Here is a 16,230-nt window from a genome sequence, read left to right on the forward strand (position 1 = left end):
GATAAAGCGGTATATAAGAACCTTCGCATTGTTATTATTTATTATTACTTTATTATGACTAATATCTACAAAGGAGTACAGTGAAACCCTAACGTATGAATGTAGGCCCAAACGTATTAATCTTGGTCACTATTTTGTATTGATCCTTCCACTGTGACTGTCAGATGAAACCTCTATTTAAACACCTTTCCATCCTTCCAATCAGAGCACACTACTCTAAGTAAATGAATGCTTACTCTTATACGTGTACTTTTTTGACCACTCAAAACTACTCTTACTACTCCAAAGAAAAAAAAACCAAGTCTATACAATAAAATATGTATTGAATCATGTAATTATAAAATAAACAACCACTTCAATAGTAAGTCGTTTTTATTACAAAGCTCTGTCGTTATAACGAGAAAGGAAGTCGCTATTATGACATTGCATTTCTATTTCAATGACCTGTACCGGCTTCCGTATTACAAATATGCAAGTACCTAACAAAACACAAGGTAAGCAGCCCAATAATGGAATTTTTACCTCAATGTTCACACCTTATTTTTTACACTGAAAATGGTGGAACAACGTAGATAAACTCATGAGCTCCGAAATGAATTGCACTTGCACAAAAATAAGTGATTTTAATACTGTAAACCGGGAAATGTTCGGTGCAGTTTAATTTTCGCCTTTTTACGCCTTCTGTGATGAGGGCGAATTTATCATTATAGCGAATATAAGTAAAAAACCTAATATAAATAGTAACGAAATCTGAAAAGCGAAATTAGCATTAGGCGAAAACTGATTTCATAGGCGAACAGCGAAAATGTCCGGTATACTGTATTTAATGTGTAAAGGAAGTTTAAAAAGTTAAAATCAATTTTAATCTAAACTACATGTCACAGAACGGCATCACGTTTTCTTAGAAATAATCAAAACACAGTTAATCTTTTTATTAACACGGCCTTTATGCCATTGCGCCCGAACAAACCAATGAGTGGTCACTATAGTTCCGGATATGATCATTCAATTACGCTTGAATAACGCCTACTTGTATCTGTTATAGTGAAGCAAAGTTCGGTATTGTTTAACTCAACGCCTCCGCTAGTAGTCTGAACTGGGATATCTGGTTTTTGAGTCCTGTGCTCTACTATTGAGCTAAAAAGAAATGATCCCTGACCGAGTCTGTAGGAAGCGGCTAGTGTACTTATCAATAATATTTTCAAATCAGGTTTATGAACTTCAATAACTCAAACCCAAACATCATTCAATGAACAAAGATATTTTGCATAATGATAGAATCTTTATTTATTCGTTTGTTTGTTGCATCTTGATTCCATTAATTTTTTAGAGGCTCAATCTCCTTCGAAGCAACACTTTAGATCGGTATGATCCCCCACTTCCACCACCTCACAAAAGATGGATATTTTCTCAAAAGCATCAAAGTATAAACAAACTAGGTGTTATTCCCTTTGATCCCTTTATATTTTTACGAACCTTTTTCTTAAGGACCACTGTAATTTTCACGGATTTTCTAGAAGAAAAATATCTTCACAATTTCTATTTTCTATGTCTTGGAGAGTTCTATTTGTATTTTGTCACGTAGGAGGGGGATTTTGCTGCTTGAAATCTTTTATTTTCACACCGTTCTATTATTGTTTAAGTGTAAAGTTTACATGATTATTTTGATTACAAGCGTATTTAGAAACGGCTTGAAATTAAGATATATTGTTATGCATTTGAAGTAACACACTAAAAGTATTACTCTTAGCACGTTTATTAAGAATGGCTTCTTCGGAAAAAATTATGTTACTGTTCAATTTTTGTGTCGTGTTACAACATAAATTAATTAAAACGGTTCAAAATGTACAAATGACGAGATTATTTTGTTTATAACTTAGTGACACGGAGCTCGTCAGATATATGATGTCATGTATTAAAACTCAAAGATGTATACACTTATTATCACAATAAAATATAATTATTTTTTATAGAGGGGTTTTTCTTTAAAAAAATGCAACCAGAAATTTCAATCAAATATATATATAACGAATATTTCAGAATATCGATATTTTGCACGAGTGCGAATCACAGATGCAAACATTGGTATATTCTGCCATGGAATTGAAGGAAATAGTAGCGAAATATTCGATGCGAGGTAATAATGACGTCATGCAAAACATAAAGGCAGAGCGCCGTTTTGAATATGCTACGCTGCCATTTGCAGCTATTATCTGGTAGGATTTTTAAACAAGAGTGATATATTTTGTGTATATATGTAAATACAACATTGTATGTTGCAAATGTTTATAAAAGAACCACTTATTCTGCCGTCGCTTCATCTGAAATTTAAATCATAAACATCTTAGCAGTAAATAGAAAGTACCGTTGTGATTGGACAATGATTGGATTGAAGATAACAGATTTGCAGTAAAATGTAATAAAAATGAGTGATTCATGTACCTCATAAACACTTTTTGCTTTGTGTCAAGATAGCTGATAACACAATACAATGCCTTATGCAGGTATGCATTAATTATAATAAGAATGTTAAATTATAACAATTACAATAGTAATATAGGTAACCTTTCTGATTTTAGACGAAATTAATAACCCGCTTGCTGGAAACAAAATATCAGAAATCGACCAAGCAAAATGTACATTTTTGTATTGGTATAGTTTTATGGAGACTAATATAAACTAACATAATTTTAAGTAAAAAGATGCACGTAATACAAAAACACACAGATAAATACAACTTTATTATCGACAGTTTGTAGATGATTGCCTAATGATAATAATAGTTTACAACATTTGATATAACGCCCCATTTAGCTAGAATAACCCACCCTAAAGCGCTTTACAATACACAGATATACAATGCATACAATCAATACATTTATTATATATATTAATCAATACAATTTTGAGGAGTTCGCGGGAGCTTCCTTATCAGGCGTTAATTACTAGTCATATGTCACCTGACAATTATCTCCCTATGTGTGTATGCCTGCGTTTGTGCTGGAAATGTATTGTGTTCTTTTTGAAGTGGCACCGTGCTTCCAACGGTAACATTTATGGTGCTACCTCACTTTAATACTACAGCACAAATACCGCAACATCCACTCCAGACCACTTTATACTCCACCTGGGTTGTTAGAGTTGTTTAGATGAGTTTGAACTTCAGTCCAAATGCATATTCAGTTGTTTTTTTATATTGTTTGAGCAGGAGGCATATCTATAACATAATTCCTTGGAATCTTCTACAAGAAATTAGGTGGGGAGACATTCAACGATTAAAAAATTGTATTAATAACGCTGGGGATAGTGGCTCAACGACCAAAGGTGAACGATCCGTACTGTAAATAGCTGTCGCTATTTTTGCAAAACGAATTCGTGAAGTACCTTTAAGAAACTTGACATCATTGTATCAACAAGGGAACTGTTTTTGACATCCAAGGTTTAGATGCCCCTCACATTTTCGTCCTAAAGAGCGACGCTGAAATATATCGCTTGCTTCAAAAGGCAGGTTTTGAAACTGAGTTTTAAAATAAAGATTGGAAAAATGTCTATGATTTAGCAAGTGAGAAAGATGAAACCAACTGTTGGATCTGATTGAAAAACCACGGAACATTGGTGTCGAAGGTAAGATTGATACGTAAAAAGCCTTGTTGAGAATTGTTTTTTTGTGGATATACATGCATATTAAAAACACGCCTCTTTAATTGTATGAATTAAAAAGAAATATACGCAATCGGAGGCGTATAGAACGGAGACTATACAGTAGTTTCCATAATTAAATGTTGCTCGCTTTTTATGCATTTGAAAATGCCTTTTTGTGAGCTAAGTGATAAATAAATGTGTAACAAATATAGGTATGTGTAAAAAATATGTGTTTAATTCATTTATTTTTCTTTATTTATCTATGTATGCATTTATGTTTAGTCTAACATGGATGTTTAATCTATGCAAGAAATCAAAAAGAAATATATATATAACAAAGTAGAGGATTTATCGGAAAAAAGATTATTAATGTTTTAGGCATTTTGAACCGTCTTCGACAGAAACACCAGAATGTACAGTAGGGCAAACTGATTTTAACTGATACCACTGACGTTCAACTCGACGGTGTTTGTACGAAAACAGCTGGAATAAAAACGATAAACAAAAATACAAGCAGTTTTGAACAAGACATAATGACAAAATGAAACGTGTTGTGGCAGCAAAAAACGACGCTCTTTGGAACAATCATGAAAACCTCAGTGGATTTCGTATTTCATCGATCTGTACTAGAAGAGAAAAATCATTCGCAACAACTGCTGATGTTTTGGTGCATGTTCAAAGGGTTCATACCTGAGAAAAATGAAGAATTCCCCGCATCTTGAGGTGTGGGGGTTCTTGTTTTCCTGTTGACATTCGGGGTGCACATACTTTGTGTTTGGCTAATCACTCGTCTGAGAGACTTGAACCTTTTGCATTTGAAGGCTGTATCATCGGAAGTTGTGCGGATAACAAAACGTACGGGACAATTGGACATCTATTGATGCTGTCGTCGTGAAAATTACGTTTCCCTGGTCAACTGTATTCGTTGCTTCTAAAGAAGGCGCATCCTTTGCTAAATGTTTGAACAATTTTGCCGATCATGAATCCAATAAATGTAAAAATTATATTTCGCAAATGCTTTGATTACCATGTGTAATATATACGGACCAAAAAAAATACTACTGAGATACTTTTAGTAGTTTATCGTAAATAAAACGACTACGACAAAAGATGTTTTATAAAACAAGTATCTATATGTGGTGCAAAGTTTCGCAAAATCGACTCTTGAAAGATATCACAAATAAAACTTATCAATTTCGTTATTGCAAAATCTTGTTGACATTCTGAAATATATTCCCATTACTTTCCTAGTTTGAAATCACTGTATCTGAATTAACCTGCCACTATATTGAATATGTAAAACATATTTTCTCGAGCAATTTCAGTAATGACAAATTTGTATTACAGGGTTTAGTTTCAACACGGGTGCCATTGGAGCATACACGATAGATGATCATCTTTTGAAATTCGGAGTTTTCACTCCAGTTTTGGATTGTCGTTGTTCAGACATATGACACGAGGAAAATGTTGAGTATCCCCAGGGTAAAGTTCTTATGAGGGGTTTAACACAAATACTGTGTCGTGTCAGTCATGAGAAAGGTGACTCTGGAGGGGGAGTGTTTGTGAAAAATGCCGAAGGCAAACTCGAGTGTGTTGGACTGTTCTTTGCTGGAAGAGGCCGAGAGGGATATTTTATTCCCATCAAAGATGTTTTGGCGCAATGTGGGGGCTACAAACTCAAAGCATATCCCCAAACTTCCTTGAAATAACACTGCTTTGACAAAAGCGATAATCGTTGTATATAGTTCCTCCTTAATCGTTCTGCAAGTTGTGAAAGATAAGAACGATTTCGAAAAAAATGTTTCCTTGAAATAGCGTTATTGGTGTCAATTGTTTTATATATACTGCTGTTGTCGTTATTCTTGAAAACAAATACCTAACATAACATTCTATATTTAATCACGTGTTTAAGTTGTTCGATTGTATTATGAAATTAACGGTGTTAACGAAAATTAAGATAATCCGATTTGTACTCTTCCTAAGATTTAATCTTTAGTAGATACTCATCTCAACAATAGTATGTTATTGATTACAATTCCAACAGGTAAGGACATACATATATAGATAATTCTATAACAGGTCAAAGGTAATTGCAGTAAAATAAATCACCATAATATGTATACCGTTGATTACAAGACTAAAGTCAAATATTGTTCTGTTAAAGCGGCTATTTAGTCAAGCAAAACCATCAATACCAATTAGATACTGAAATATAGATCTCCTAACGAAAGTCTACGTAGTTGGTAATAACATGAAACCAACGTCCAGTGTGGTCAGTTTTATCTTTTGGGAAAGTCGGTAATAAAAAATAACTACGACCGAAATAGCGCAATATATGGGCCTTTCAGCAAGAAATAAACATTGTGTGATATCTATAGGTAAAACTTAAAAATATATTACTCGTTTATAACGATGATTAGGTTGTTTGGATCGATTTAGAACAAATGCCAGTACTTGTTTTCCGATGAAGTTAGGTGAACAAAGCGATAATTTACCTTCTCTCCGCGGCTCAAAGACACAATTAACCGACAGTTACCACTAAAACGTACGGTTGCACAGTTACGAGTTTCTTCATTACTGAACAGGAACGCCAAGAAAACGTTGTCTCTTGTCAGAGTATTGATATGTGTTGTTCATAAGGAATATCAAAATATATTTTCATGTAGGATTTTTAAACCAGGTTTTTGAAAATAACTTACTTCACTAAATTATCCCTTTAAGACCCCTGTCCCACTACAGGCAAAGCACTAGAGAACTCCACTGCAGTTCTTAATATACAGAGTCACCTCCCATTAATACATTTTGATGTAACTGTAGCGCAACAGAATGGCAATATTATAGTGATCGGGGATCCTAGGTTTATATCCTTTTTCAGATTTCGTTATATTTTTTAATTAAATTCACTGTAGATTCTTTATTTCATCTCATTCATGTTTTCATAAAAGTTTGCAAGTGATTGATTTGTTTTTACAAAGCTGTACTCATGACATAAAAAATAATGCCAGTGCATAATTATAGTTGAAGGTACGGCAGATTGATTGATTAATTGATATAACACTATATGTATAAGATAAGTTAAACCTTATTCATTTTCTCAATAATTTCAATAAGATAATATTTACTTCTTTTTTATATATCACAATCAGTTCAATACCTTTTTTTCTCTTCGAAAATTTATCAGAAATAAACAATTTCATTTGTCGAAAAACTTCGATTATAGAAAGCAAAACTTCTGTAAGAGGCAACCGGGATGATAATGTACCATGATAAATTAAGCTTTTCAACATCACTGTGTACAAACTAATACATTAAACACATATATGTTTTTTTTATTTCGTCTTCGACAACAGCGGTTAGTTCACTAGCTAACGCCATCCTGAGATGACCTTCACATTTCCAAGGTCCTTATCGCATAAGTGAGCAAATTGACCACTGCCCAGTACTCTCCAAATATAAGCAGCACGTGTTTTCCCATACGGATATCTGAAATGTCGAAATTGGCTAATTTCCTCAAAATAGTCAATTTGTAAGGTCGTAAGAGTTGCTTCCCCTATGTCAGTAAAAAATGAACAGGGGTCGCTTCTCAATATATTTTTTAGGGAGGCTCTACCCTTCAGCAGTTAAACAGCAGATTTCGTTGAAACATTAACATAATACTTATTTAACCATGTAGAGGTGTTTTTAAGAAAACCTAAGCAATCTCATAAATTGGTGATTTAAAGGGGGAAAATATCCAAACATTCAGATTTTGTCAATTTTTACGTATCATATCATATTTGTTGGGATGTGTGTGTCAGACATTGTTTGGAACGATAACAAAAAGTAATAAAGGAAAAGAGGCATTGTTAATTTACCAAAACAAAATTTCATTTTTCACAAATATGTTAAAAAAGTTATACAAATAGTATTTTTTTCTTTGAAATTGTAATAATAAATGTGATTAAACAAACGTAATATATAGTTTCTTGTAAAACGGAGGAAAAAGACCAAAAAAACCCCACTATTTGTTATTCCTTTCACTTATTTTTCATTTTACAATAATTTTGATTTCGATGGGGGTTGTCTTCCTTGAAAAATACCGGAACTTTTTGCAGAGGGATAAATATTTTCATAAAAACAGTTATCTCCCTTCACGTACGTAAAATGGAATTAAATCAAAATTGTCCCAATCACATATAAGCTGAAAAAGAGATGAACAAAGTATTGCGTATGCCTAGTGTTATAAAAATCTAACTTTCCTGGTATTCTGAACTATATGTTTTTGTATTTTTTATAAATATATAGTCATTATATGTCAAAACATATCGACAATAAAATATATCAAAATATAAAACAATGTTTTACTCTTTTATGGATACAAGTTTCTCTCGATCATGTGGACAAGGGACATCATTCCACAGCCTGCTTGCGCATGGTCTATATACCTGTCAAGGTACGTGTAATCAGAGGCTATCGCGCATTTTATGCCCTTTTCACGTGCATCCACACATGTATATATGTACTGATATTTTATAAAATGCTCTATTTTCACAGAGTTAGTGCAAGACAATTGTAAGAATGACTTATTCGAAAGAGCGTAACTCGTTGGACAGTAAAATCGTTACCAAATCGTAAACTGGTGTATGTTTGTTACAACTATATCTGGACCTAAATTAAGGTGTTCAGAGTAGTTTTACACGTTCTGTGGGTTTTAATAAACTTTCGGTAAAACTGCCACCATCAATGAAGGGAGGAACGATCGCGATGTTAAAAAACAAATGCATTGCGTGTTTAAAGGAAGTTTTCATTGATTGTTTTAATTATCTTAATGTCTTAGGTTCAATGAATCATCGCTAGAAATAAACAAAGAACTTCAAGTCAACCGCACATTAACTGTATTCATTCTTGCAAAACGATAGGGTTAATGAGGAGATAAATGAATAAACTACTTGTTAAATTTTGAAATATTTATAAAGATGAAGTAAAGGAAGTAGCTCCATCAATTACGTACAAACCTTCGTTTGATCCTTCAATGATAAGAGGAACAAAAACATTATTTAATGTAGTTGTATGATGACACGGAGTGTTGAGCACTTCAGCTTGTAACTTTCTCTCAACAAACAATTTATGCAGGATTCCTGTCCCATCGCCGGCAAAACACTCCATAACGCCATGTTTGTATTTACCATAACGTCCCCTTATATTTATTTTCCGTTTCGAAGTAAACTGGTATTGACGATGTCGAAACCTGGTCTTCTATACTGCAGACTTACAGACAGAGCAATTTTTTTCAATCCCTTTCTTTATCGTTTTTCATAATTTTTGGCATACCCATCCTCAATGCTCTAAGGGCTACGCTCATTTACTCTCTCTGCACCCATGGAATATGTCATAGCAAAATCGAAGGCTCAGTGTGCGCCTCCTTAAGGATTAGACAAGATGCCTAGTTGATCCTGTCATATACACTAAACGAATATCGCGGCCGCTAATCGGAATAATTGACTGGCTTTGAAGTCGGATGTCACTCCCTTGTAATCTTCAGAGGACACGCATCAGCATGCGATTGGTCTGATTTTTTTTCACCTGATGCCAATCAGAAAACTAGCCGCGTGCCTTCAACTCTGCTATCACATATTCTAGTGGTGCAGAGATCGAAAGCAGGCGTAACTCTTGGAATACCGGGGAGGTGTCATTACATGCGCGAGCAATTGTCATCGTCATTGTGCTTAAATTAAGTTTAGGAACGTTTGTTCATTATGTGTAATTGCGACCTTAAACTTTACCTTTGTACAAGGAAACACAAACGCGTTCGTGATATTGTCATGCATGACCACTATATGAAGTTTGATTCAAATCAGTGGAGATCCTCCACGACATCGTCTCGAGGGGATAAACATACTTTAGTTACTATAAATGTAATATGCAATATATAATATATGTAAGTATTTCAACAGTCAATCATATAATGTTCTAAAACCCGAAATCAAATTATCAGTGATAACTTGTCACGTGTGACGTCTGAATATCATTCCTGTCCTGGTAGGTATTGTTCATCTTCATCTTCAAGGAAACACTTCGTGTTCGACCCTGAAAACAAAAGTGGTACTTTTAGATTCGATACAAGTATTAATCAATACCAATATATATGCATAAATTTTCTGCACATTGTATAGCAAATTATGTACTCTATATACTGCTTACGTCTTGATTGAATCGCGATGTCGTTTTAGCGAATTATCGTATGTTTACGCATAAGCGCATGGAAGAAGCGGTGCACACCTACAATATTTGCAATACAAAGTCTACATTATTGAATTCCAAAAAGTGCAATCATAATTTGCGCAATACTGATAACACAAAAAATGCGAAAAAGTACTTTTAAAGTACAAAATCCATAAAACCTACGCCGCACACAATAATATTGTACGTAAAACTACAAAAAATAATATCAGGCTTTCTTTACAATGATTCGCTTCAGGACACACAAAGGTATACAAACATAGGAAGATATTACTCAGGTGACATACCAGGAGTTAGCGCTTGAAAAGGCAGCTCCTGCGAATTTCTCAATACTGATTATTGTATATGCTAATTGTATTGATTGTGTGAGGTGTATATCTATGTACTGTAAAACGCTTTAGAGTGGCTTTTCTTAGCTAGATAGGGAGTTATTATTAAATTCAGTGTACCCTTAATGAAATACATGTTACTGTTTAATTAAATGTACGATAAAATGAGCACGTGTCTTCAATTTCTCTATGAACTATTCCAGGGATACATATACCGAAAGTGGGATTAAGGATCCCCGTCCCTCCGCCTAAAAACGTAATGAGGCATTGTTTTTGTGTGTCTACGACATCTCTATTCCATAAGCAAACTATTTGTGATCAATAACTCATACCTTGCTGGATTTTCTTCAGTTTTTTTGGGAAATCATGAAATTTCGATTTTTTTATTGATTTTGTTCCAATTGAACAAAATGGAACAAAAGATATGTTATTCGATGCAACAATGGTTTATTACAAATATTTCACATAAAAGATAATAACAATGTCAACAATGATGAACAAAATACAAAAAAACTTTGTAATTTTCTAACAATAATACTAAAACAAACAAAAATTCTTATCAAATTAATCAATAAAATGCCGGGTGCCAATGCAACACGTTAAGGACAACGAAAAGAAATTATAGGTGACAAAAAATAAATATCTTGCTGACTTACTTATTGTACAAAAAAAAAGGGAGACAACTCTTACATTTGTACCAATATTAATTATAAATCTCAAAAAGTCATATATACAATTTACAACTTACAATATAGCACTTTTTATATACCAATATAATACAGTAGACATACCAACTAATAAAATTACTTCAAATGTAATGACCAATATAAAACAAATTGCACATTGTGTATAAATAACATTATAACAAACAATGTACTTTATTGTGTCATAGCAAAAATGTCACAACAACAATAACAAAGTTCCACATACTTTACACAACAATAATACATTTCTAAATACTGCACAAATAACATACTATGTTGTGATATAAAAAATCACACTATACAACAATAATAAAGTTTTACATTCTGAACAAAACAATAATAAACTTACCATAGTGTGATATAAAAAAAATATCACATTATATTGCAATAATAAAGGTCGTCAATATATACAGATAACAACATACTATATATAGTGTGGTATAATAGATATCATAATATAAAACAATAATAAACTTTAAAATTATGTACAAATAACAACATACATTAGTGTGGCATAAAAATATAACATTGTAAAAATCACTGTTGTATGTAATATAAAAAAATAACTTGAAATATAGGCCTATTGGGAATATAATAACAAATCAAACAAAGAGCACAGAGAAGCATTATCCTTGTATAAACGTGTCGACAAATAAACATACAGTTCCAAGTTTCATGCAGAGTTTTAAAAGTGCTTGGAAATACTCCGATGCGTCTTTTTACACCTTGTCACACGAACTTTCAGTGTTGGGTTGACAAATTCAGACAAGACATTTGAAATTCCTGAAACCCCACCATCACATCAACATCACACTGAATATATACGTGTGCTACATGTAGACGATATAAAAACCGGAATAACGCACTCTCTGCTTATTTTTTATGTGGCGTCTCTCCACCACACCAAACACTTTTTTGAGGAGAGAGTCAGTTATTTGGGACTTATGTGTGACAAATATAAAAATATAATCTTGACTTATGATGCCGTGTGATACTTACTTGTATGTATTCAAGACTTCCAATGCCATAATGTCTTTCCTGCTGGGTATTACACAACCGTAGCCTAGTGCCGCATTCCTTACAACCTTTCTGGTGCAGTTATTCCGATAGCACCGCGAGTTCAACCACACGTCTACCCTGCGACCAGGTTAAACAGTTATTGGTGTATTCTTGGTCACTGTTAGTAGTACTGAAGGGATCCTCATCGGTGTCGGCTCCTCAGTCAAATTGGCAGTAGGGGCCCCAGTAGATAGCGTCTCTTCAATGTGTGAACGAGTGTCACATTTTCTTGTCGCATAGTCGTGGTCAAGCAGTTCATATTGGACATTGTTGTTGTTATTATTGTCAGTATATGTGTTTCGTTTACATTTAAAACGGCCGTTTTTGCGTCGGGCTTGCGTGTCTGTCATGACTGCTACGGCGACGTTGTTTACATCGTTACGACAGCTTTTTCCCCTCACTTTCGCGATTGGAGATTTTCAACGCAAGGGACACAACTCTGTAGTCGAAACGTTATTAAAACGAAATCAATTCAAGGTTAGATAACAACATTGTCGAAATGGTTATCAGGTGCAGGTGACTCTAACACTGAAAAACGACAGTGGAATTCTTTAGTGTTTTGCTCTGGATAGGACGGGGATCATAAACTCTTGGATTATTAAAGATGGACCATGATTTGAACCCTAGATTTAATTCATATTTTGTGGTTCGAACAAACTAATCTACTGGTTATCGGAAGTATTCTAGCTCTGTCTTGATAAAATATATCGAAATCAAAATCAAAGGGAGGTAACACATACAGTGTATGTTTGTAAGATAACTACAGAGGAATTCTGTAGACTTTTCCCTGCATAGGAACAATTATCTTGAACCAAACATTACCTTTTTTTGCAGATAAAAAAGAAAGTTTTGCTGCACCTAACATCATTCCATTGAAAGAGTGTCCTTCCGTACAGCATCAGACATTCTTCACCAAGATCCTGGTGATTGTTTGGTTCGTTTGGTGCCCAGTCAGTATATCCAAATTGCTCACCAGTCCTTCTCCAGATCCATTTACGTTCCGTAGTGCTTAGATATCCTCCAAGAAAATAATCACCAAGTTCTGGGTTTTCTAAAAATAATGATCATTTACGAAATTAGGAATCCATAGTCGATTTGCTATATTGCGCAGTAACATAATTACTTTATGTTTTTTATAAAACTATTGCTGTCATATTTTTCATATTTTCCACTTAAATATCATTTCTATATAAACCTTGTTGAATATCTAGAAAACAAACTTCCCAAAATATAACAATAACGTCTTTTACGTTTGATAATGAAAAATGACCGAATGGCACAAACGTGATAACGCCTCTACAATTTGTCTCATATATAGTATGCCATATACAAATTAAACTACATCGCTGGTTCGTCCTTTTGAGACTCATAGGTGATGCTAGGGACTGAAATGTTGGCGATACAAAATTGTTTAAACGACAATTTACACGAATTATAAAATGAAGGACACACAGTTTGATTTCCAATCAATAACAAGTAAAATGTGTAATCACGAACAGTGCCACATCGAGGTTACGGCAAACCTCGGGAACTAAGAAACCAACTAGCAGAACTTCCGAATGTACCGTTAAAAGACTCATGCATGTCAAGGGGTGTAGGAAAGGGAAATTCCAACCGAGGGGTTTTCAAATTTCCTAAATTTCGAGGCTTTGCGCTTTAAATTGACGCAATCAGGATTTAATGCAATATTTACAGAGAAAAATGCGCTAAAATAAGACTACCGCTAAAATGTACACGTCTACAGCATGCTTATTTCAGGCACCTTCATGGCGTCTGCTCAATTCCATCTTGACAAATCGATTTTCTTCATCACTTTGAATGTCTGCTAGGTAGGCGTTCATGTCCTGGCATTTTTCCTAGAAAAAAACCCTTGTCATTTCAGTTAACATCCTCGAAATTTCATGGGTTATGCTCACTTAAGTTAGTGCAAAGAATGTAAGTGAGATTTTACCCCTGGAATTTTAGAAATGTAAAGTTTCAGATAAAACAATATACAGCTGCTAGTGTCAAGCATATTTCTGGCATTTTTTTTTTTTCAATAGTGTGAAAGTAAAAAAAAAATACATCATATGGAAGATGTACGTAAGAAAAATACATTTACCTAAATTGATAATTTTTACAGTATGCTAAAATGAGATTACATTTTCAAAGGACAATGCATCTGTTTCGTCCATCCTGGAATTATCTGAATAAAATAAGAAAGTGTATAGCAATGCAATGTATCAGTATCATCACTTGACCTCAAGATAAGAAGATTGACCAATGAAATTACGTCAAGTGTGTTACTAACTAATCGGTAACCCAAATTATGTCCAATGATTCGGGAGAGGGGAAACCTTTGTGATTTTGCCAGAAAATAAATGTATTCGCATTATGAACAATTGTGAAGCAAAATTATAGACTTACTATTGCCTCTTGCCATGTTTTGCGTGACTGAGAAAACAGGTAACAATGATTAGCATTGTATAACCATCCAGGATCACATCTCAACAAGATCACACCTGCAATAAGAAGACAGAGAAAAAAGCGATAAAACACGTGATTTCCATGGCAAAGTTTGGTTAAACGTCTACGATACATTGAAGCATTAAATACACAAAAAATGATTATCGACGAGGTATCGCCTACCGGTAGTAAGGCTTATTTGTTATAATGGGTTGCAAGTAAGAGAATAAGTTTGAGAACGACATGAGAACCATGTCCTGCTGAAGAATGTATTTTCTGAATGAAATTCGTCTGCTCACGCCATTTGTCGTCCTTAAATGGAAAAAGTGTTCCGCCTAGCTAGTTCGTCATAAACCTACCATTTTGGGATTATAAAACAAAAGATTGTGAGGAAAAAACATCAGTTACGCGTAAATGTGCATATTGAGAAGCCGACGCTCTAAAATGTATTACAATATCTTTCTATATAGTTTTAAAGTTCATGGAATTCCTCTGCGAAAATCTGTTTATTAACAATTGTCCAAGACTGATAATCTGGTATTTTGTTCACGTCTGGATTTATTACACGGGTTAGCGATGAGAGAAATATGTTCAAAACAAACCCTGAAAACACAGTGTGATATTCTATAATTACAACTCTTAAACAATTGAAGATATGATATTACCTCTTAAAGTAGAAACGTGCTCTTCATGCAGACGTCTGTTGTTTTCGGCTTCTGTCTGAAGGAGAAGTCTGTTGTTTTCGGCTTCTGTCTGAAGGAGACGTCTGTTGTTTTCGGCTTCTGTCTGAAGGAGACGTCTGTTTTTTTCGGCTTCTGTCTGAAGTATGCGGCGTATCTCAGGTAACGCATGCTCCATGATATCCGAGGTCTGTAGAGCATTACAGTGTCTCCTTTTGTGTTCGGGAAGGATATTTTGTTGGTAAGAAGCATCAACTTGTAGTAAAACTATCAACATCAGCACCACACACTTCATTGTTAATTTTATCTGCTTTCGTATTTCCTGTAGATGGAGTTTTCAAATATAGGAAGTAGGCCTAGTTGGACAATTCAGTACGCGTTAGATGTTGTTTGCGTGTCAATTCATCTAAAATAAATACGATTGCTGGTTAGCAATATATACACTCACATCATATAGCATTGCCTCACGAAGGCTGAACTTGACTATGTTACCGAAAATTATCATTTTCACTTTCATTTTCCTTCGTCATTGGTCTATCCAAGTACTTTATATCAAGTGCTTGAACAACTTCCTTGTGTGTATCACACAGCACATCGAACAACAAAAGTGGACTTATTGTTTGTATAACTACTACTTATTGTGATCGCGTCATTCAGAGGCCATAACCAAGGCTCTCTTAGCAAGATCTCTCTTACATTGTGTAAATTTCCTTTTTAATATAGTGCTTGAACACGACAGCAAATTTACTGGAACACAGATTATATAGCGTCATAGTTCTAACGTTCACTAAGTGTTGTATACGGTTTCATCTTTGGCCCCTCCGGTCGATCCCTACTATAGACTCCTTCTCCAGAGGCTCACATTTCCGAACATCAACTTCCAACTCTCACTCTAGACGTCTAACCCCCTATAAAATCCCCCCAAGTACTTTTAACAATCTATACAACATCAACTGTTGGTGAATAGACACCACCTATGTACATAATCCACCAACCATTTTCCTCAATGCAACATTGCTTCCAGGATTGCTCTGGGGTCTGTTTTACCCTTGGATACTTAACCCGTGGGTCATAACTTCGAAAAGGTTAAGATCACCACCTCAAATCAATCTATACAACATTAACTATTGGTGAATAGACACCACCTATGTA

The 16,230-nt window shown here is 34.3% G+C and overlaps 1 protein-coding gene across 7 annotated transcripts; it reads right to left on the reverse strand.

The window, feature by feature from the left end:
* Window positions 1-8,003: 8,003 nt before the first annotated feature.
* On the reverse strand, window positions 8,004-15,615 carry LOC110446385 (ladderlectin-like). Of its 7 annotated transcripts, none has more exons than XR_002462457.1 (6): window positions 15,064-15,615; window positions 14,360-14,454; window positions 13,716-13,809; window positions 12,812-13,004; window positions 11,894-12,392; window positions 8,004-9,708 (listed from the first exon to the last, which is right to left on the reverse strand). XR_002462457.1 is itself a non-coding variant. In XM_021491511.1 (5 exons), the coding sequence occupies exons 1-5, from the start codon at window positions 15,371-15,373 to the stop codon at window positions 9,684-9,686; spliced, it is 717 nt and encodes a 238-aa protein (XP_021347186.1). In that variant the 5' UTR covers window positions 15,374-15,614; the 3' UTR covers window positions 8,004-9,683. The 7 variants fall into 7 exon arrangements, 5 of the variants coding, with proteins under 5 accessions (XP_021347186.1, XP_021347183.1, XP_021347184.1 ...); XR_002462456.1 differs by having other exon boundaries at window positions 12,776-13,004; XM_021491511.1 differs by lacking the exon at window positions 11,894-12,392 and having other exon boundaries at window positions 15,064-15,614.
* Window positions 15,616-16,230: the final 615 nt, after the last annotated feature.

The sequence above is a fragment of the Mizuhopecten yessoensis genome, unplaced genomic scaffold (genome assembly GCF_002113885.1).
Source record: "Mizuhopecten yessoensis strain PY_sf001 unplaced genomic scaffold, ASM211388v2 scaffold2681, whole genome shotgun sequence".
Classification (NCBI taxonomy): Eukaryota; Metazoa; Mollusca; class Bivalvia; order Pectinida; family Pectinidae; genus Mizuhopecten; species Mizuhopecten yessoensis.